At 38.3% G+C, this 22,637-nt stretch overlaps 3 protein-coding genes across 4 annotated transcripts; 2 read left to right on the top strand and 1 right to left on the bottom strand.

Annotated features, from left to right (window-relative positions):
* The first annotated feature begins 940 nt into the window (after positions 1 to 940).
* On the top strand, positions 941 to 6,362 carry LOC105047414 (L-gulonolactone oxidase 3-like). Its single transcript, XM_010926329.4, is given in 6 exon segments — positions 941 to 981; positions 1,238 to 1,289; positions 3,974 to 4,759; positions 5,149 to 5,404; positions 5,496 to 6,297; positions 6,299 to 6,362. Coding segments are annotated over 6 exon segments (2,001 nt in total).
* Positions 6,363 to 7,299: 937 nt separating this feature from the next.
* Positions 7,300 to 14,256, bottom strand: LOC105047356 (uncharacterized). The gene is made up of 4 exons (XM_010926268.4): positions 13,861 to 14,256; positions 12,775 to 13,219; positions 12,328 to 12,443; positions 7,300 to 7,922 (listed from the first exon to the last, which is right to left on the bottom strand). The coding sequence occupies exons 1-4, from the start codon at positions 14,177 to 14,179 to the stop codon at positions 7,501 to 7,503; spliced, it is 1,302 nt and encodes a 433-aa protein (XP_010924570.3). The 5' UTR covers positions 14,180 to 14,256; the 3' UTR covers positions 7,300 to 7,500.
* Positions 14,257 to 19,422: 5,166 nt separating this feature from the next.
* On the top strand, positions 19,423 to 21,982 carry LOC105047355 (protein SPEAR1). Of its 2 annotated transcripts, XR_012142247.1 has the most exons (6): positions 19,423 to 19,742; positions 19,881 to 19,976; positions 20,948 to 21,015; positions 21,122 to 21,209; positions 21,352 to 21,609; positions 21,701 to 21,982. XR_012142247.1 is itself a non-coding variant. In XM_010926267.3 (5 exons), exons 1-5 carry the CDS (start codon positions 19,539 to 19,541, stop codon positions 21,463 to 21,465), a joined length of 570 nt encoding a protein of 189 aa, XP_010924569.1. In that variant the 5' UTR covers positions 19,423 to 19,538; the 3' UTR covers positions 21,466 to 21,978. The 2 variants fall into 2 exon arrangements, 1 of the variants encoding a protein (XP_010924569.1); XM_010926267.3 differs by having other exon boundaries at positions 21,352 to 21,978.
* Positions 21,983 to 22,637: the final 655 nt, after the last annotated feature.

Here is a 22,637-nt window from a genome sequence, read left to right as displayed (position 1 = left end):
GGTCTCACCTAAACACATGATGCGCACTTGTGCCTGCATGCCTCTGTGCACACGTACACGCTCATTTGGGTGGGCATGTGCGTGCAATTGCTTGCTTGTGTCCGTGTGTGCATGTACCTACCTGTCTGCATGCAAACCCCTGTCCTTCATCCAGCGTTAGAAGCATGGTGTAGGGGCCTGCATTGGTGGTCTGTCCTGTAGATTCACGAATATTGTAAACTGAGTGCTTTAGAAACTCTTCCCTGCCATCATTAGCTACAATGATGAATGGAAGAGAAGATTGAAAAAGTTGGTAGGTTTATGCACACTCAGAATCATGCTTCTTCTCTCTTTCTTTTTCTTTCTATAATAAAATAAAATGAAAATAAATTATGTTCCTGTGTTCTTTTCACTTATGATTATGTCTCTTTGTTGGGGGGCATGTGAAGCACTGAACTGTGAACCTTCCATTTTCTTGTGGAGGCCTACCATATGGTTATGTCTTATTAAACAAATTGTACCCAAATATATCACCATCGAACCATAATATGATCTGACTTTGTGTACCGTGGAAACTTGTAAATTCTGTATATGTTGGAGTTATTCATGTGAAATAACATCCTGACTAAACTATGGACAGATAGTCCTCATCTTATTATTTTACCCGCCGAACCAGATCTTTAACGACCTGGTATCGGCTTAGCCGAAGAATATGTCAATCTGTGGGCTTGGTATGTTACTTTTCAGGCCACATTTGGAACTTCAATTTTTTATTTATCTTCAATTTTTTATTCTGTTTTTATGAAAATTATTGAAACTGTCGACATAGCATCCCAACAAGGTGCATTTATTTGAAGACTCTTCTTCAGTAAGAGCAGGTTAGGCTTCTTAGGATGGTAGGCCAAATTTACCTACCAGCCGGTTATGAACAAATCATATGAACCATGGTGGCACACCTGACATGGCCGAGGTTTGCATCTCAGTCATGATGTCTACTGGGATGTGAGTTCATACTGATATGGGGTGCTTGCTAGTACAATGTATACAAAATAATGGCCTTTGAGGATACAACATGATATATCTTGGGAAGTTGGCTGATATGATATTAATATGCCAATTGACCTTTTTTTTTGTTTTTTTAATAATTAATTCTTCAGGCATTAGATTATCAGTTATCAAAAATGGTAACCCCAAATGCTAGTTGAAATTTTCATACCATATCAGCTGATATTTCTTTATTGCCTTTATGTCTCTGTAGATCTCTTTTACTTCTCCAACCTTTATCTTTGTTGAAACTGGACCTGGGCATTGTTTGTTCCCTGATCAGGCTAAGCTAAGGCTTACATCCGCCCTTACATGCAATAAGTCATATTTAAAGGGTATATACATGTCACATGTACATATACATGTACATATGTACATAAAAAAATCCAGTTAGTGTCTATGTAAAAGGACTTCCTTGTTTCACATGAGATCATCAAAAATTTAATGGACTTCTGGCTTAGGATTTCTCATTGTATACACAGCAAGAGATAGTAAGAAATAATGCAGAAAAAGATATAACAATTGTGTAGTGTCTGTGATATTTTATATATTTTTATTTAACACTGGATTGGGTCAGAAAGTTTTGTGGTAATTCCCAATCTGGCTTGGAAGCTGGTCAGGCCTTAAAATTTGAGCCTGGTCTGGCCTGATGAACAAGAAATACCGGCTGGGTGGGTCCGGTGTTATGTTATTTATAGTTGGTTTGATGCTCATTTTGTATTTGATAAATTTATGAAAATGCTCGGCAAGTGAGAAAAACAAACAACATATGTGAGTCCAAGATCAACCTAATAAGCAGTCAGTGAACTTGGATTAAAATTGAGCTGATGGAAATTTTTTTTTTTTTCATATCAAATTAGAAATTTACAAGGAAGTCTTTCAATTTACTCTCTTGCACATATAATAATTAGAGAGTATTTGGTTCGTAACCAAAATCAGAATGGAAATAGAAATCGGAATGATTTGGAATCGAAATTGAAATGGTCAAATCCTCTGAAGCGTTTGATTCGTGATTGGAATCGAAATTGGAATAAAAATTTGAATCCATAGAGAAGAATAGGGATTGAGTTCTATACAGATTGAGCCATTCTCACTCTATTCTATAATCAAAATTGAAATGAAACTCTTTCCAATCAAAAGATTAGAAAGAGAATCATTTATTTTGATTTCAATTTCAGATCCCTATTCTCTCCAACTAAACATCCTTTTATAGTCATAAACTTAGTTTCCTTCGTTGTTCTAATTGTATACACAGTTGGCAAAGCTCGTCAGAAGGCATCAACCAGTAAACGCCATCGTAATCTGAATGTAATTCCTTAACAAAGTCTATTTTTTATTTTGCTTCTTTTCTTCTCTTTTTTTTTTCTCTAAAAATTAAATTAAATAAAATCTGTAAGTTGACAACGTTTATAACTCTCATGCTTTGTTGCTTTGTCGGTATTGCCGTGCTTCTCTCGCAAGCATGGTAACGTTCCAGCAGTGAGCTGGTGTTGGCCGGTACAAAAGAAGGGGGGAAAAAAAAAAGGACAAAAATTGCACTACTTTGCGCGTTTACTGTTTTTTTTTTTTTTGGTAAAACGTGCGTGTTTACTGTTTAACATGTGCAGACTTTAGAGTTATAAATCAGAAAAATTACATGATTTTTTCTTTTTTTAAAGAAATCATTCTTGGACGTCCGTTTAGGCAAGAGAAAAAAAAGGATAGGATAAAAAAGTTAAAAATGCCAGCTCAAAAAACTTAACCCGAGAGAAGGAGAGAGAAAGAGTATTGAGATGTGATACGATAACTCCCTCCACGTATGGTGTAAATGAGACTGCACTAATTTAGGTATTCAAGTGATATTTGGTAATGGAAAACTCATAAGATGGTGGACAAATATTAGAAAATGTTTGGCAATTTAATTGTTTCATATCCTTCGATATCTCCATACCGTATATATCAGCTTATGAAAAGGCCAAAACCATGCTTCTCATGGAACGATAACGGCTTCTTAAAAATAGAATATCAATCACAAAAACAGGCCACAATTGCTTCAATAGATAGCGCCTGCATCAAAGTGGAGTCATTTGGAGTGGAAATCCTTAAGATATGTCGCCAAAAAAAAAGGTTTAGACTAACTAACAAATTTTGTTTAAAAAAAAAAGTTTACTCATCTATTTCAGGAAAAAAATTTTTTTTTTTTGAAAATAATTTTATTTTTTTCTTTCCCTTTTCAAATATTTTCTTTGAACCAAATATATATCCTTGTTAACCATCATCTGAATATAAATGGTGTTCAGTTATTGACATTGAATTCTACACAGTAAGAGATGAATAGCATCCAAGCTAGCCCTCGGTGATTAAAAATTCCTATAATCGAGCCCCACATTCCTTTTATCAGCCGTAGAACTTGACTTTTTGTCCACTATAATTGATTGCTTGGTTTTAAATTTGATATATTGGTATTTCAACGATCGTTTGCATCTCCATTCACATGAGAACCTTCCAATAGCCCTATGCACATCATCACAAGCAGTGGAAGGTGAGAAAGACCAACAGCAATAATATACATTAAACACTGTACCAAAAATAAATATATATAAAATAAAAATACCTTGTTGGCAGCTAGTTGGACGTTTCCGTATCCCACGACCTCTTGTTAGAAATTTTTGAATAGACTTGATCTACCACATATACTGTATACAGAGCCAATGAAAAAAAAATCACTTCAATATTTTGAATTGAAAAATTCTATAATCATCTTAACGGCAATATTTTTTAATTTAAAATGCTGATATATATGGCATTTTCACATCAGCTTTGTCTATGATATAGCTGGTAGGCTAATTTTATCTAATAATTTCTCCTTCCACACACTCGTAAAATATAAAAAATTTCAAATGTACATCCCGTAATGCAGCATATTAATTTATCACAGTAGGCGAGATGCTCCCATTCAAACTCAATAAAGGATGGCATTCAAACCTACGATGGTACTCCTCCCCTTGCCTCTCTTGAAAGCTTGGTGCATCTCCATCCTATAACTCAAGGAAGAGTGTCTCAGGATCCATCCACCCTACAACCCAAGATGGCCCCTCTGGTCTGGCTCATCCATGGCCTATTTGCATGCATATTCTCCAACCCGGCGCCAACCATGGCGATGCCGCCGGCTCCCCCCGTCAACTGCAACGCGACGGGCTGCGTCCTCTCCAACGCCTACGGCGTCTGGGGCGACCGGAAGGAATGCTGGGTCCAAACCGTCGCCTATCCGACGACCGAAGACGAGCTCCGCTCCGCCGTGGCCCAGGCCAGCCAAAAGAACCAGAAGGTCAAGGTGGTAAGCGGGTTCTCCCACACCATCCCAAAGCTAGCGTGTCCTCCGTCGGAGAACTCGACGCTTATAAGCACGGCCAAGTACAACGCGGGGATCGAGGTGGATGCCGGGAACCAGACGGTCACGGCGGACGCCGGAGTGGGGCTGAGGGATTTGATCGATAAGGTGGAGGCGGCGGGGCTGAGCCTGGTGGCGGCGCCGTACTGGGAAGGGGTGAGCATCGGCGGGGTGGTGAGCACGGGGTCGCACGGGAGCTCGTGGTGGGGGAAGGGCGGGGCGGTGCACGACCACGTCGTGGGGCTCAGACTGGTGGTGCCGGCGGGTAGCTCGGAAGGGTATGCCAAGGTCGTGAGGGTGGTGCAGGGAGATCCGCTGTTTAATGCAGCGATGGTGTCGCTGGGGCTGCTAGGAGTCATCTCCAAGGTCAGTACGTACACATATACTCTGGATTTTATTTGCTGGATTGATGCTAATATTAATACCGTATGCTATGTGTGATGATTGAGAATGGTTGATGGTCGACAACTTTGGCAATGTCAATTCTAACGTCGTTTCCCTCGTCTTATTAACCTGGATCCGTTGGCTCCTTGGTGGGGCCAAGCTTGCAGGAAATTTTCATTTAAAAACAGTTAGAAAACACAAAATACTACTGCGACGTAGCATGTTTGTCTTGTATTGCTCGTCAAAATTATTTAGAACAAGGTCTCTTATCAAGACAAACACAGGATAATGCATTGTTTTTATCATATATGTTGGGTTTCAACACTTAAATCAACGGACAAATTCTGAAGATTTTGAATCATAAACTGCAGGTGACCCTGTCACTAGAACCTAGATTTAAAAGAAATATTACCTATTCTTACAAAGATGACAGCCACTTGGAAGATGAATTCCAGGATCTTGCTCGGCAGCATGAGTTTCCAGACATCACCTGGTACCCATCACAGCACAAAGCTGTGCACAGATATGATGATCGAGCTCCCTTGAACAGCTCTGGTGATGGTATGAATGACTTCATTGGGTTTCAGTCAAACCTCATCAATGTTTCGACTACAGTGAGATGGACAGGTACATTTTAACCCTATCAGAACAAAAGAATTAAACTTGTATCCTTGGCAAAGGAACAGCTGAGTTACTGACATTTCATGATGCTATACAGAGAAGGCATTAGAGAAATCAAAATATGTCAAAGGAAAGTGCATCCTGGCAGCTTCAGAAATAGGATTTAAGAAATTAGTGGGCAATGGCTTGAAGAACAATATTATTTTCACTGGCTACCCAGTTGTGGGTTATCAGGGTAAGATGCAGACCTCGGGTTCCTGTCAACACTCGCCATCATCGAACACTATGAGCTCGTGTGCATGGGATCCTAGAATCAAAGGATTGTTCTTCTACGAGACTACAGCTATTTTTCCTGCTTCAAAATTCAGAGACTTCATTCTTGATGTCAAGAAGCTAAGGGACCTAAATCCAGACAATTTCTGTGGTGTAGATATCTACAATGGATTTTTAATACGGTTCATCAAGGGTTCAGAAGCATACCTTGGTCAGTCCGAGGATTCTGTTGTCCTGGATATCAACTACTACAGAGCTGATGAGCCTTTGACGCCGAGGTTCAATCAGGATATTTGGGAAGAGGTGGAGCAGATGGCGTTCTTCAAATATGGAGCCAAGCCTCACTGGGCCAAGAACAGAAAGCTTGCTTTTATAGGTGTGCAACAAAAGTATCCGAACATGAGCAGCTTTCTTTCAGCGAAGAGCCAACTAGACCCTCAAGGCATGTTTGACAGCCAGTGGTCAGATGAGATATTCTTAGGAAAAGAATCCGCCAAAGATGATGGGTGTGCCATGGAAGGACAGTGCATCTGCTCAGAAGATAGGCATTGCAATCCAGCTGAAGGATACTTGTGCAAGCCAGGTCAAGTTTACAATGAAGCTATGGTGTGCAGATATACAAAATCTTAGTACCGTAATGATGTCTGACAAGAATTCTCAAATTGTTTTCTGCAGCATATGGCGTGAATAAATAGATATTGTGATTGATAAAATGAGTGAAAATGGCATTACTTTGACTTGGAGGTGCTCGGTTCAGTAATGATTAAACCATTCAAGTTGCCATTCATTTGATGTTGGAAATGATAAAAATACCTTGATATATGCATACATTGTCCACGAAGAGTTTCTCTAGAAAGGAACAGCAAGATTCAGGGAAGAGGACTCAAGATCAATGGGGAAAAAAAGCAATCATGTAAAACAACTCACTTAACAAAATACATAATATAATGTCATCGAGGACTCGCCACAAGAGAGGAATGTTTTCGCCATCACAAAAGCACAAGAACAATTACAGATATACTAATGATGAATTGTAACCTCAGAAACTAGTTTGCATCTCCATCATGAGACTTCCTAAGTCAACAGACCAGGACGATACAAGTGGAAGGTACAATTTACTTGCAAGACAGGACACCAGTTTCTATGAGCTCTGCATATATAACAACACCAGCATATCCAACTTTATAATAACTCTAATTATTACCAAATAATGAATCAGATATAGAAAAGGAGAGAGGTAGACGGGAGGTGAAGTGGGAGAGAGAACCACAAAATTCTGACTGATGCAAAATTTTCCTATATAATTCTTTGCAAGAAGTCAAACAACAAACACTAGAGACAAATTATGATAGGGTCCCTCTATAGCATCACTTCAATAATGGAAATTACAAATTTTTTAATCCTATAAATGTTGTAACGTATCAAACCAAAAAATAGTCTCAAAGGATAGGTGGAGAGAATGACCTGAGACGGGATAAGCAAGTGCAACATTGGCAGGAATGGCTTAGCAAGGAGTTACTGTTTCCAATTTAGCATGGCAGTGCAGATAAAGAAAAACAAGTGCTGAAGGCTAAAAGGCTAAACTATAATCAGGATATTAACGTACAAATCAGAACTCTAAGAGTACATTATTAATGACACTGATGTTGCAAATCTATTAAAATGGAAAACATGTATTTACAAAAGGTAGGAGTAAACATGCATGAGTAAAGAAGAAACAATTTTAACAAGATGAAATAGATCATAGATTCCATATGCCATACAAAACTCGAGCCCACCATTTTTTTTTTTTTGGATCCAGCGCACATCAATGACAAGACCCCATATACTTAAGAGGTCGGGGCGGATATTTGAAGATATACCATCTGTGTGTATCCATTAAATACTGAGGTTTCAAGTCTTGCTAGACCAAGCCTCCGAAATAAACCATACGTTCCATCTTCAACAATTGGATCAGGTGCACGAGAAGGGTCATATCTAGTTTGATGGGTAAGGGAGGGACCGGCCACTGGTGGGAGCTCCCAATATACGTCCAACACTGACTCCACAAACCTGCTATTTTGAAAATGTTCTGCATAGGATATTGCCTTATTGCTGTGATTAAAGTCATCACGCATGTATCCTTTAACACCCCACCATGCTTCCCCCTCCCCACATAGTACATCAACATCAACAGCCTTCTCCCAGAACCTTTTTCTTTTCATCCTTATTCTTGCCTCATCACTATCTTTGAAGCAGCTATGCCCGCCACCTACAATAAAAACACAATGTCCAATCAAATGAAAACATACCTAAGGTATCTAAGGACCAGCAGAAGAAACAAGTCTGAAATTATCAGCCATTACCCCTAATCATTGCAATGCATCTCACTGACTGCACACAACACATTATTCAGATTGTTGAAGGGTGTGCTTAGATAAACAAAATGAGCACCATTTTCTTTCAAGAAATGATCCAAATGGCTGAAAGCAAGAAAAGTAGTTTTCGATAGCAGTTCTGTGCAGCCAGTACAGGGCTTCAATTTCTGTGCTGGACTGCAGGTGGTCATTGACAGAATGGTCATGTAAGGAGGAAAGGAGACAGAAAAGCTAGGTATATGGCTCACTATACAGGTCTAAAGGATGTCATAGAACTTACTGATCTTCCAATCTATCAATTATATTCACCTGGTTGAATAATGTTTCCCACCTGGACAACTATTCAATCCATAGTCTGGAAAATGACATATTTAGATTGTCAAGAGGAACTATTTGAGACCAACATGAGATCATGTGCCACCTTAACATACATCAAGTTGTTTGCTTGGCACTGCACCATTAAGATCTATAGCTTAAGCAACAAGGCTTTCATGATAATCTGCATGATCTCATGGTGACTTGCAATATGATGATCAGCTATTTAAGTATCTACAGAAAAGACTACAACAGAGTAGGTTAAGGAGAAAAGATGATGGATTTATTTATTTATTTTTTTAAATTTGGAATAGAAACAAGGAAATGTAAATTACCAGCTGAAATACTCATACTAGATAAGAAGACATTAAAATGTCATCCATGCACTGCAGAAAAGGAAAATAAAGGATAACAGGAGATCACAATAAAGGAAAGATCTCATTGAGGACATGGAGTATAATGGAGGAGAATTTCAAGGAACAAGCATGCAGAAAAATATCTCTTTAAGACAACAGATACGGAAGAGAATTTCATAATCAAAATGAGGGAAGAGAGCTCGTGGGGACAAACATCTAAAATTACTGAGCTAAAAGAAATGGAAAATGACACCTAAAATTGTTTTTCTCCCTTAAAAAAAAAAAAACTGCAGTCTTCCATAAACAGTGACCAAGAGTGGAAAATATAATATATCGAACATGAAGTTGTCATTCAGGAAGACCAACATGCAATGAACCATGAGACTGGAGATCTTGTAAGAAATCATAATTTTCTTTTCTGGCTCACAAATTGAAAAAAAAAAAAGAGAAACTTTTGGATTTTGACATATTCCCCTCTATATCCTATCTGTCAACTTTGCATACCAGAATGCCCTTAGTCCTTTTTTTTCAAAAACTACCAGCCTCTCTTTAACAAATCTTAGCAAAAATAAAAAATTTGGCCAGTCAACAAATGCCTTTTTTTTTTTTTTTGAGAAGATAAATGGAGTAGCATACTATTTATCATTGTTTCCTAATTCGATTGCTTGATTCACTCAACTCTCCAATCACAAACCAATTAAACTATTTTAAATCACTTAACATTGAAATTTAGAATTTTAAATTGATAGAATTATTCAACTTAGAACATAACTCATATGATAATATTTCCCTTTTAGGTCCCTCTGACCTATCCATCCATTTTAAACAATATCATTGTTATTTAAAATAATATATTCTTATACTTTAAATAAAATGTAATTTAATTGAATTTTTTATACTTACCACCCCCCCCCCCCCTGCGAAAAAAAAGCAATGCAGTAGCGGTAGCAACTATAGAGGAATTTGAAAAGAAGATAAACAAGCACCAGGATTTAGTATTTTCCCCATTTCCTTCATAGAATGTATGCAAACTGATAAGAAAGTATTTAAAGGAGAAAAGAGCTTTTTTTTTGGCGCGGGGGGGGGGGCCGGGAGGATAGAGAGATACCCAACTGAGGGCAGGAGCGAGAGGGTTCAGGTGCAACTAAGTGAAAGCGGATGTCAGAAAAATTTAAGGATTGATACCATGTATCTGCATGGAACTATCATGCTTCTCCGATTTCTGAATGAGCAAAATCAATATTCCTAAACTATCCTTTCCAAAACATGGGTATCAAACACCACCATCCCCCTACCCACCCCCTTGCTATGCCAATCCCATAAGACATCATGCTAAATTTGCCAAAAAGGCTCCGAATCAATTCCATGGCAAGAAGACATAGATATAAAACATATGAAAAAGCAACAATAAAGCATGTCCAATAAGGCAATAAAATCATAACAAAACTTGTGATGACAGAATGCGGGCACAAGGGATAGTTTGAATGCAGCTCTGCAAGATGTGAGAGTAACTATGTGATCATCCATCTCTTAAACTTTTTATTAATGAGTCAATAGTTTCTAGGAAAAGAAGAGTTATTCATGGCAATGGCGTTAAGGAGATACGAAGTCCTAATACCAGAAGGATTGATCCACATGTTGGAACCTGCTTAAGCCAAAACCTTAAACCATTATATTTTGAAACCAAACATCTATATCAATCCTTCTACCTCCCACTAATTTATTACATGTGGAACCAAACTTCCCACATGATCCTCCACATTCTCCCCCGACAAGTATGAGCCAATTTCAACTTCCCCTCAAGTCCAATGTACTACTCTCAGATCAAGATTTGCACCCAATTATTCTTTCAAGTGCACTACATTGTATCATTCCATCCAAGAGCCACATCTAACTAGGCATGATCCAGGTCAAGACCAAGAGTGTCGCTCTTCAAAAGCAGTTTTTTGCTGCACCTTTATAAAAGCTCTCTTTTCCATGAACCAAGTCCAATCCTATGGTCAACCAAGCACCATGCTCTATCAATTTCAGTTTGCCGCATCAACTCAGCATAACACGACTCCTATGACTCAACTCTACCAGCCTGCATATTACCATTCCTCACAACAGCTATCAATTGCGGCACACTTACAGCTCCAAGAGTTGCCTAGGATTGTCAATCATCAGCTCTGATATCACTTGTTAAGGAAACAAGAAGTCCTAATACCAAAAAAGCTTGATATACATGTCAGAACCCAATACATCCTAAAACTTGAGCCATTAAGGTTTTTGGGCCCCAACATCTATATTGTTCCTTCTACTTCTTACTAATTATTCCATCTCACATGCGATCCTCAACAAATGGTTTCATAATCTATTCATATATTGGTTTAGGTACGTTTCTAGGAATAGCTTAAAAAATACTATACATGCACGCGCGCGCGCGCACACACACACACACACACACACACACACACACGATGTATGCATGTATATGTATGTGTGCATGTCTATATATATCATATATATATGTATGTATGCATGTCTATATATATATACATATATATATATACACATATATATATATATATATATACATAGTGAGTGTTACCAAATATATATATATATCAATAGAGAGAGAGAGAGAGCTAGGCTAGAATCTGGTCGATCAGATTTGGACTCAAATCCGGTCAGATCAAAACTTTATAATTGGGGTTCTACATCAATGATCCAAGCCGTTGAATGTGATCTACTACATCAAAACTGCTTACATACAAAAAATAATATAATTTGGAGACCTCTAGCCTATGTATCAAGTAGTCAAAAATTGGACAATCTAAATAAAATTGAATTATATGTATTTTTTGATCACTTGATGTACAGACTAGGAGTTTTCAAATCATATAATTTTTTGTGTGCAAGCAACTTTGAGTTAGTAGATCACATCCAACAGCTTGCATCATCGATGTAGGACCTCCATTGTTTAGTTTTGACTTGACCGGATTTGAGCCCAAATCCGATCAACCTTACCCAAAAAAAGCTTGTTAAGTAAGATTTTTCAGGTAACCATTGCCAATTAGAAGGCATGGCATTTGGCATGCCAACTAGGTGTGCTTATCTAGTATTTCTCTTAAGATAAAGAAGCACTGGCAGGAGGTGCAATAGCAAGTTTATAGAGATAACCGCCAAGCAGGTATAATACACTAGATAGACATTTCTTACTACAATATTTTCAAATTTAGTTGGTGGAACCTTGCATATCAAACCACACCCTGTTCTTAAACACAACCATGCTCTGTGTAGGAAACTTTGCAAGATCAGTTTCCAACAACAGAAAAGCTCATCCCTAAGATAACAGATGCTTTCCAGGTCTTAGATTCAAGATTCCTAGTGCACATTCCATGGTTAGTTGGTTTTAACATGTCACCTATTAATCATATTACTCAAAGTTTCAGCGAACCGATCAAAGAAAGACAACAGTGAGTATGAAGTTTGGACTGCTTCATCCATTGAACTTTATGAAGTCTCAAGTATTTATATAAATGTTCCAGAATTTCCAATGTACAGCTGGATGCAGGCTTGCATCCATGAAAGTGCATGAACATGTATATATGTCACATAAAAGCCAAGGAAGAATACAAATACGCACCTCTAATATAAAATTGATCACAGATTTGCCTTAGGGAATAATGATCTCCAGTTCCAGTATCATAGTTATCCTCAAATATAAGATGCCGGAATCCAGCTTTCAGTGCCTGTTTTAATCTGTTTCAGTAAACACAAAATCAACACCCACAGCTTATGGAGATATATGCTAAGGAGTAGATGAAGAAAATAAAGCTATTAAACTTCTTCTCTTATGATCTTGCAGAGATCATGAACAGTTATAATTTGCAACTTGCAAGGGTGGATAATGATTAAAATAATTAACTGTCACCAAGAAATGAAAAAGTTCCATGGACCATGAGGGCAAAAAGCAAAATTTCAGTAGCACTTGAACTGAGCAAACCAGAAAGATATGCTAAAGTTTTTAGTGTAATATGGATTACTTATATGCTTTGGATAGAAAAGGACCAAATATCAGGCATGCATATACCTTTTTAGTTCATTCTGGTGATCATCAAAGAATACAAGCACCCGACTGAGATCTGAAATCCCATGCTTCCTCATAACATTCCCCCAGTCGACACTTCCAAAATCCAAAAAATCCTTCCCACTGAAGTAAGTGCAGTTTGCATCCACATAGGCGGGCCCCTTCTTCAGATACTTCTCTGGGTGTCGGGGTGACAGCGATATAATCCGTGTCCCTGGCATTGCTTGTCGAAGGACCCATGTCGAATGTCCTTTGAAAGCACCACTCTCAATCATCAGATCTGGCTTCAGCCAACGGGCCATGAACCAGAGTCCGAAGCTATGGTCAAAGCCCATCCCATACATGTTGTTCTTAATTGGACGGGTCTCATAGATCGGTACAAACTCTTCCAAGCCTTTGAGTAGATCCTTTGTCGTCCATTCTACTGTTTTGCCGTGTTTCGATCTGCCTTTTCCCAAGAACAGTAATTAAGAGACCATGGAAATGCAGAGAAATTCTACCTCATTCAACCAATCAGTAAGCTCTAAGATGATGGGTCCCGAAAGAAGAAAAAAAATGAAATCTTGAACCTATACTTAACATTTAAAGTCCATTTGTAGCAACATTTGTTGCAATCTATTATTCTACTTCACCCAGTTCGAACAATTTTTTTTTGAAAAAATGGCATCTTGATAGCAGGAAAAGGGCAGTGAAGCCTTGAGGAGATAGCAAAAGTCGATATAGCAGACTAAATTTCCATAAATAAACTCCTGTGATCTACAAATCACGACAGAAGAGGCAATTTAGATGGAAACCATCTTGATTCGACCAGAGAAGCGAAAGTTTTGGAAGATTTCGTACAATTACCATAATTCCCATGATACTACCAAAATAGACCGGACAAATCCGAAACCTGACGACCAAAACTTAGATGCCATCAAGAAGGCAACAACCGATTCTTCCGGACGAGGAATCACGGGATCGAATCACATCATAAAGCCAAATCAACGAAAACATTAAAATATTTACTCCAAAAAAAAACAATTAAACCTCAAAATACTCTAATTTCCTGAGATCGAGCGAAGGAAAAGACAGATTTAAAGGGCTTACACCAGGGAACGCCAAGGGATCCGAAATCGGAGGCGAGGCCCTCGAGGCTGGCCTCAAAGAGGGTGGTGCGGGCGATGGAATCGTAGGCGGGGACACAGATCACGGGGCGCGAGCGGGAGAGGAAGAAGGAGGCGACGAGGAGCAGGAGAAGGAGAGAGAGGGAGACGGCGAGGCAGTGCGAGGCGGAAGCAAGCCGGGCGTGCATAGAGATCCGGGCGGCGAGGAAGGCGTGCTTCCGGATCTTGGACTCGTCGTCTCCGTCATCCTCCTCCTGGCTCGGCGGAGACCGTCGAGCCGAGAGCATGCTCTCCTGCATCATCTCCTCGGCCTTTTAGCCCTTTTCTCTCTCTTTCCTGCTTTGTGTACAAGTTTGTGGGGTGCGAAGCGGGAGATAATGGTGGCGGCAGAGCTGGTCCTGGGTTTGTGGGCTGTGTTGGGCCTGGTATCACCATTGGCGCGGGTCGCACGAATTTTGTTGCAGAGCATAGAAAAAATTTTAGATCGGGTGTTGGACTAGTAGTGTTCTCTTTCTATGAAAAAATTATGAATTATTTTTCTATCAAATGATATTAAAGTTAATCTTGTGTAGCTTAAATTGGATCATAGTTACATCACAAATTTTCCAAAATGTTTGTGTCTTCTCTTCCTTTTTTTTTTTTTTTTTTTTTTTTTTGGTACATCATAAAATCAGCCGACACAAGATCCTATAGGGTCGGTAGGCACAAGTCATCTCATCTCCAGATTCAGCCTTTGAAGTGCTCCACTACATAAGCTGTAATTCAGCCAACCATGCTATTTGCCTCTCAAAAAATATGCTAGATATACATATCAACTAAAAGACGAAGAGGAGTTCAAATGTCATGGAGAAGCGAATGAGCCTCCAACTACTTGGTGTTGTTCTAGATCTATCTAATGACAGTGGCAAAATCTCCGGTTATGAAATGTCTCCTCTTTTTTTTTTTTTTTTTTTTGCCAAAAAGTATGAGTTATAGGTTGATGATGCTCTAGTTATTATTGATGGTGGTGTTTTGCTATTTTTTTTAGTTGTTATATCTTCCATGCTTCTTTTGATCTGAATATAAAGCACAACATTATCATATCATTACTTTTGCTGGCACAAGGAGCTTCTCTTGGTGTTCAACTTGACATCTATGTAAAGATTTCTGAAGCAGAATAGAAGAATCACTAAGGGACAAGAATTATCAAAGACAGGAGAAGAATTAAGGCAATTGCAGTTTCTTCATACATAGTGATGGTTGACATCAAAACTCTATACCTGAATAATCTCATGGCAAAATGGGATCGCATGAACTTGGCCATGGCCTACAGCTTTGCTAACATGCAATTTTGGAAAATTTTCCACCAGTTTGGCATTATATTGAGTAATTTGGATTGCAGAACCAACAAAAAAAAATCAGAAGCATTTCTTCTTACTACCTTCATCCTCCTATTTCTCCTAGCATGTCCTTGAAAAATAAATGCATCACATGTGCAAGATACTAATCATACATTTGCATCCTGCCACATGAGCCTGGCATAAAGCCTTTGGATGTTGATGTTATCTTAGGACTCCCAGAGATAGGTCCTATTGATCTCCTTCACTCAATAAGAAAAGAAAGAGCATAGTTTTAAAGGAGGTACCATTTGGACATGTCCTTTTTTTTTTCACTTACAAATTCAGAAGTTTTTACTCAAGGAATCCTGAGCAGAGTCAAGATGGAATAACATGATTGAAGACTCTAGTCCCTGATCTTTTGCTTGGATGCGAGTTGTGACCACTAAGCATGCCCAGATAAAACTTAAATAGAGCATAGTAGACTAAGAGGAGCCTAGAAATAAGGCCCCAGGGGCTCACGCTGGTGTCCCTGCTATTACCGAATGCCATCATTTTTAAGTCCCATAGAAACCAAGCTCAAGCTTGGCATTCCAGAGATAGCTTCCAGGTTGATTGGACCAGGCTACAAGACTGGATGGGTTCGGCTACATCCATTGTGAGGCAGGTTCAATCTTTGGTTGTATTGGGCCTGCTTATAACCTGAAGTTTTGACTATATTAAGTAGATGTTGGTGGTAATTTTGTGACTAACCGGTTGTAGTAGTTTCATGGAGACTTTATTCTAAGCTGTGATGTTAACTATGTACTTCGGCTCTGAACCAAAACTCTGTTCATTCGCTTCGGATGATGATGGTTCTCTTTTTGAGTGGAGACAATGATGGTGATTGGCAGGTGCTGATGACCTCATGATCTTACCCTCTATTCTGAAGAACACATACTACTTCTGATTCTCCTTTTTTGTCTTTTGGTTCTTCCTACTGGAGGTGTTGACAGCTTTTACTGCTTGTCTTCCCTAGGATTTAGATAACTTTAGTCTTTGTACATTCCAATCTTTCTGCTTTTCATGGCTGTATGATGAATCTCTGTACGTTCTCTTTTCTTCTGAATAAAATTTGGTTGGTATTGGGGTTTCTCCCATTACTCTCCCTCTTTGTAAGAAAAAAAAAAAAGAAAAGAAAAGTACTTCAAGGATGACATTTTCTATATCATTTTTCTCTTCCTTTATCTAAATACCACTTTGCCAGCTTAATGATCATTTCCTCTGACAATATACTTTCTCCCCTCCCATTTGACCACTCTATTCAGGCTAAAACACCAAAAAAGCAGTTTTTTTTTAAAAAAAAAAGAGAGAGGGGAAAACTTAAAAGCTTATCTCAACAGACAAACTCACCCCCACCACCCATGACACTTAGAACGGTGATCAAAATTAGGGACCCCAAAAAAAAAAAAAAAAAAATCATCCCCAACCAATAAATCAGATTAATTACCCATCTATGAACTAAAGAAAGAACTGTCGGCTAAAATCACTTCTAATATATGGAGTCCATGTTATCTCGTTGCCCCAGCAGTTCCATTGCGATCCAACGTGTCACGCGTTCACAATCTTGCACATATCACACAACTTTAGTTGGGTCTCTCCAAGGAGCGCAAGTCCCCTTCAACCTCCTCTTCTTCGCTGACTTGCACTGAACTCTTCAAAAATCCAAGTATTTCCTGAATCCTTGACCTTCATTAAGTTATTCAGAGCTTGACCACCTGAATTGCTTCTGCCATGCCTTTTTCCAGCTCTAGAAAGGCATGAAGATGATGGAACCGAATATAACCTTGTAAACATTTGGATGGAGAAATATTTGAAGCTAAGTTTGAGACCACAGCAAGGTTTGATAGAAGAAGGCCCACAAGGAGTCTCAACCCTGCCATTAGGGTGATGGTGATGGTTTCCCTACTTGATTGAAATCCCTGATCCAAATCCACCTTTTGGGGTCCCTTAATTGGATCAGAGACAGGGTTATGCTAGTGGCCAATTTAACCTACAAGTCACATTTGGGACCATCTTGGACCCGATTCCTAACCTAGGTGGCTAGGCCATACAATTCATAAAGCGGCAGCTCCGTGCATGAGGCTCCAGTTACTATAAGATTCGGAGATGGTTAGATATACACAATCTTATCCTACATGCAAGGATACTATTTTTGTGTTTCGAATTCATGACACTCAAATCACAATACAGCAATGTTGTACCAAAACTCACCCTCAAGCCATAGAATTCATGTGGTCGGCAATTTGTTGCATGATTACATTGTGATATTGTAAACAGTAATAGTCTTACAATTGGAATCGGAAAATGTGTTTATTAAGCAAAGATGCTCATCTTTTCATCACCTAATTATCTGTCAAGCACAGAATTCTTCGTAAGTTATAGATGGCCAGGGAAAAGATGATTGTTTTATCTTCTTACATGCATGCTCTAAAATGGTGTTGAGCAAGTAATAGGTATGTTATCATAATCATTCCTGGCACAGTAATGTTGTATTTTCTGAATATTTTTGGTGCAGCAATGTTAGCTGCATAGAATACAAAGTTGCAGTACAAGTTTGTTGTTCCCATTCAATTTGTGCCACTTATCAGAAGGTAACAGTGATATAACCTTGATAATTTAATAAGAAATCAGTTCATCACCTAAGTAATATTCCGTTAGGGTTTAAGGGCGACGCACCTCGGTGAGGGGCTCCCTGTAGCCATGAATTTGGGTTCATCTGGGTGAACAGGCATCAATTTCAGATGGAGACAATGCATGAAGCACACCATTTTGTGTCTGCACTTACCATTCACATTTGTTGGTGGCTTGGTGCATGTGCACCACAAACAACTTGAAGTATCCCAAAAAGAACAAATAATTGCAAGCAAGCATGAGACAAGGCATAAAAAATTAATCACCAAGAATCTTGAGGCCACCATTCCTCAGATCTCATTGCAATGAAATATAAGGAAGATCTTGCTGGCAGATCTGTTCCTCCCTCCCTGGCTTGGAAAGACAAGCATATCAGATCTTTGCTTTCTATTCCAAAGCTATTTTCTGGGGAGCACTAAACTCCCATAAAATATTCACTTGCTATCTTCTTCGAAGTGTCGTCTACCTACATTAATACACAAAGTCTCCTCCATCTCCTTATTTTATCAGACCCAAATCTCTCGCCAGCAGGCAACCTCTTTCTTAATGAGATATTGTTCTCTGCATTTAAGGGCCTCAATCAGAGGGATATGAGGTGTCTTTGCTTTGTATTCCAACTTTAAATTTTCTATGGTACTTGGTGTGATAACTGTCAAAAATTTAACTGTGACACTTGCATGATTCAAAGATGGTACTTGTAGATGCATTACATAATATATCATGTCTAAACTTGAATCACAAAATCTCTGCTGTATTGTACTTGATGTCAACGTTTAGGCTAGTCCTTTGTGGATGCAAGAAAATCTTTGGTGGGAGGATGAGGAAAACCTCATGGAAGCCTGCTAGGTGATCTTGATGGGTCAAACACCGCAACCTTAGGGAACATATCTTCCACACTTGCCATGTTTTCTCCTCTCTTTTTAATGGAATTGAATGACTATGCATTATTATTATATAAAAGAGTCACACCTAACGTATGGGCCTTTAAATAGTCAAATACCAAGAGCACCTTTGCTAATGGGGCCTACACGAATTTTTTAAAGGTAAGTTATGGATACTCTCAAATAAATGATCTAATTTATCATTTAGAATGATTCTCAAAAACAAATGTAATTTAAGAAAAAAAGCATTATCTGATTTTCAAGTATAGAATGGAGACAAATTTGTTAAAATTTTATGTTATGAAGAAATACAGATATGGTCAATCTATCTTAATATCTAAAATATATACTAGTATTATTTATATGTTTTTTTTTTTTTTAAACTATTACGCAACAATAGAATAATTCAGTATAAATTACTTGCCATGTAGCAAAGCAACTATTTCTATGACAGATCCTCGGGCACATCTTTGACAAATCAAACAGTAAGCCTTTTTTCTTTTATTTTAAGATAGTGATGGATTTATATATGGTCACATCTCTTCCACGCGGTGGTTCGTGATGCTATGAGGAATATAATATTTCTCTGCCCGCACAGCAAGACAAACGCAAAAAACCAAAGGAATATCACCAAATCTCATTAGCAATCAAACCACGCAGTTAGAGCCATCCTTTTCACTCCCAAGGATCCTATAGATTCAACTCTCTCTCTCTCTCTCTCTCTCTCTCTCTCTCTCTCTCTGTGTGTGTGCACATATCGTTGAGAGTTGGAGCTTTGGAAGGAGGAGAGGATGGGCAGCAGCTATTTTGGCGAATTGGGGTTGGGAGGTGCAAGTTCTAGTGCCCCACGAAAGGGGAAGAAAAGCAGTTCGCAGAAGCCAAAGCAACCCCAGAGAGGACTTGGAGTGGCTCAGTTGGAGAAGATCAGATTGCAAAATCAAATGGCCGAATATCTTCCCTCAATCCAGTCCCCATTCCACAGTAATCTCACAATGGTCTCTGTCCTTTTTTTTCTTTTTTTAAGTTTTTAGGTCTATTATTTATATTTCATTGACCAGCTTAATTTTCTCAAGCATGGTGTATTGGTATATAGTTTTTCATGGAGCTTTCTTTTGATGGTTGTCTTCAAGCAGGAGGATATGGGAGTGGATATGGCACTTTCATCATCTCCCTCTTCCTCAAACATGGCCTCACCATCTACAGTCTTTGCTCTTCATCCCAACATCATGGTACATTTATATCTCTCTCTCTCTAAAGAAAAAGTTCTTGGTATGTCAAGCTTGATGTCAATAGGAAAACCTCAGAATCGAAAGAGAATTTACTGCAAAAAAAAAAGGGAAAGGAAACACCCAATATTCCTTTGCTTGCAACTCCTGACATGTATTTAACTTGTAATGCCTTTCAAATTTTTTGAGAAGATTACTGCCTCTCAAATTTTGTGATCAAAATCATCATGATGTCTTCAATGGTTATTATGAACAAGATCATCATAATCGCCATGTTTTAATGTTGGAAACTGATACCTTTTCTAGAGTCCTAGTCAAAACAACAAAGTGGGGCCTATTTTAGTAAGAAAGACATGTATTCCCCAAAATCTGGATCAATGGCTAGACGAGGCATCTCGGTTGAATAAAACAATGTTGAGTCGGTTAATATGGTCAGTGGTGTAGCCTAAAAGAGTTGAAGCAATAGAGCCTGCTGTTTTGAAATGTTCCCTCTCCCCTTTTTATTCCCTTCTATTTCAATGATCCCATTCCGCCACCACAAAAGCACCATTTTATTCTTGCGGGAGTCCTTCAACATTGCAACAAATATATGCCAACCATCTAAAATTATCCTTCCTACAATCCTGGATTTAATTGGTCATGCTTTTCACCATTCTTACAAGTAGAGAAATCTTATATTGTAATTTAAATTGGTCATAAAACATCGTATCAACAATCTTAACCTAATTTCATGAAACTTATTAACTGAAAAGATCCGCCAAAATCCAATGCAGTAATAGATAGTTTAATTTTACCATAAGTTGGACAATACTTGATGATCATATTGTCCTTGTTTTCATCTACTTAGTTATATACTTATATGTAGTCCTTTCATAATTAGGAAAAAGAAAAATCTGAAATTTGTTCTACTCGTACCCTTTCTTCCATCTTACATGAATTCTCTGCTCTCATGATACTACCTCACATGGTTGTAGATGGGTTATGGAGACACTGAAAGAAGACACATTACAGATGGTGAATTCCACTCTAGTCTTCCATCTAGGTATCTTGAGTTTTATTTGCCTGTTATATATCCCAAAATTGAGTCATTCATAAATAACCATTACTATTTTATACTTCTTCTCTAATATTTTGTATCAATTAATCAGGCCTCTCTCAGATTACAACGATAACTTTCTACCCCACCATTATGCACCAGCGACTGTAACACAGCCCCTTTGGGAACAAACCACGGAGGTCGTCTTAAAACTTTTACCTACTCTATATTTTGATGAACGCCACCTTCTTTGAAGCATATATATATTTATCTTCTCTTCAACGTAAAAGGCATGCATTTTTATTATGTGATATTAATTCTCTTAACTTGACTATTTCACAGAAAGTGCAGAAGAAGAAACGGCATGATCGAAGCCGCTCAACAAGTTCGATGAGTCAGAACTCTGACTCTAACGATGCGCAAGAAGTAGATCTAGAGCTCAGATTATCACTATAGACACTTGGAAGATAAGCTTTAGCCTGATGGTTTTGTTCTTCTATAATAAATTTATGCAACAGTACTATAGTTGGCATAATACCTGTTCGCAATGTGGTATTTTACCAAAGCAATGCATGTGAAGGGAGACCAAAGCCATCAAGGGTTCGTAAACACCTTCAACTCTCTGATCACTTACATGACGAATTGAGAAATCCTTGTTCTTGTTTCATTCTTGTTTTTCTTTCTGACATAGAAAGATGGGACTTCCTCAAAAAAGATGTTGAAAGATGGGTCAAGTCCCATCAAACTTTCATTTAATTGCCAGGTCGAAATGTTGAGAAGACTTCATTGAAATGTGGAAACGATCAGAATAGCTTTTGATCAGTATTTTTTTCTTGATGTGATATTCAGCGTATTTGTTAATTTTCTTTAATTGTGAGGTCTTCTCAGCACCACAAGTCACTTACTGTCACTGTAAAAAAAAGAATGTTTCTTGAGCTTTTCAGTATGTAGCTTAGTATTGCAGCAAGTGCATGCAATCTCTTGCTCATTTTAATTGGTTTGGTTCACCAAAAGGAATGGTACTGTTGAGAAGTGCAAATTTGGTTGCAGAAGTGGTTCATATCTTCTATTCCCCCGGCAAAGAAAGGAGTCTCTTTCTAGCTCTATCTAAGGTTGTTTTAGGATTCTAAACGATTTTTGTTAGTGAGGAAACGCTTTAAACGATATCAAGTGAGGGCAAATAGATCACTTCATGGTGTCTTCCAGTGAATTAGAGGATGAAGACGACCTTAGAAACTAGTTTGGTGTCCCAGTGAAGCTCCTTGCTGTTTAATTTAGTTGTCCGTATCTTTCCTCTCCGAAGGCTTGCTTCCTTGAAACAATGAATCACAAATTTTGCATGGATCATATGCTTGGATTAAGGTAATCATATACATCTTCTGATATAAAAAGAATTGCAGTGGAAGATTTTCTTATGTTTAGAGTAAGATTCTTTAGGTTCTGCTCAGGAAAGAGAGTAAGATATTGGGTAGCCATGACTTGAGCAACTTTATTCGGCTTGAAAGATGCAAGTATCAGGCTACTTTGATTTTGGTTGGTCATGGGATGTTCTTTCTTACAAAATAAAAACAAAACGTCCCATAGCCTAATTAGCATTTTTTTTTATTTTGTTTCTCTATAATTAATTA

The sequence above is a fragment of the Elaeis guineensis genome, chromosome 6, assembly GCF_000442705.2.
Source record: "Elaeis guineensis isolate ETL-2024a chromosome 6, EG11, whole genome shotgun sequence".
Taxonomy (NCBI): Eukaryota; Viridiplantae; Streptophyta; class Magnoliopsida; order Arecales; family Arecaceae; genus Elaeis; species Elaeis guineensis.
The sequence above is the reverse complement of the archived record's forward strand: the minus strand, read 5'-3'. Positions and strand labels throughout refer to the sequence as shown.

Coding starts and splice junctions, on each gene's coding strand:
- LOC105047356 (XM_010926268.4), bottom strand. CDS start 14,179: ATGATGCAGGAGAGCATGCTCTCGGCTCGACGGTCTCCGCCGAGCCAG. Junction 13,220..13,860: donor ATCCCTTGGCGTTCCCTGGT/GTAAGCCCTTTA, acceptor TCTTGGGAAAAG/GCAGATCGAAACACGGCAAA. Junction 12,444..12,774: donor CACCAGAATGAACTAAAAAG/GTATATGCATGC, acceptor TTACTGAAACAG/ATTAAAACAGGCACTGAAAG.
- LOC105047355 (XM_010926267.3), top strand. CDS start 19,539: ATGGGCAGCAGCTATTTTGGCGAATTGGGGTTGGGAGGTGCAAGTTCT. Junction 19,977..20,947: donor CTCTTCATCCCAACATCATG/GTACATTTATAT, acceptor ACATGGTTGTAG/ATGGGTTATGGAGACACTGA. Junction 21,210..21,351: donor TTTGGGAACAAACCACGGAG/GTCGTCTTAAAA, acceptor ACTATTTCACAG/AAAGTGCAGAAGAAGAAACG.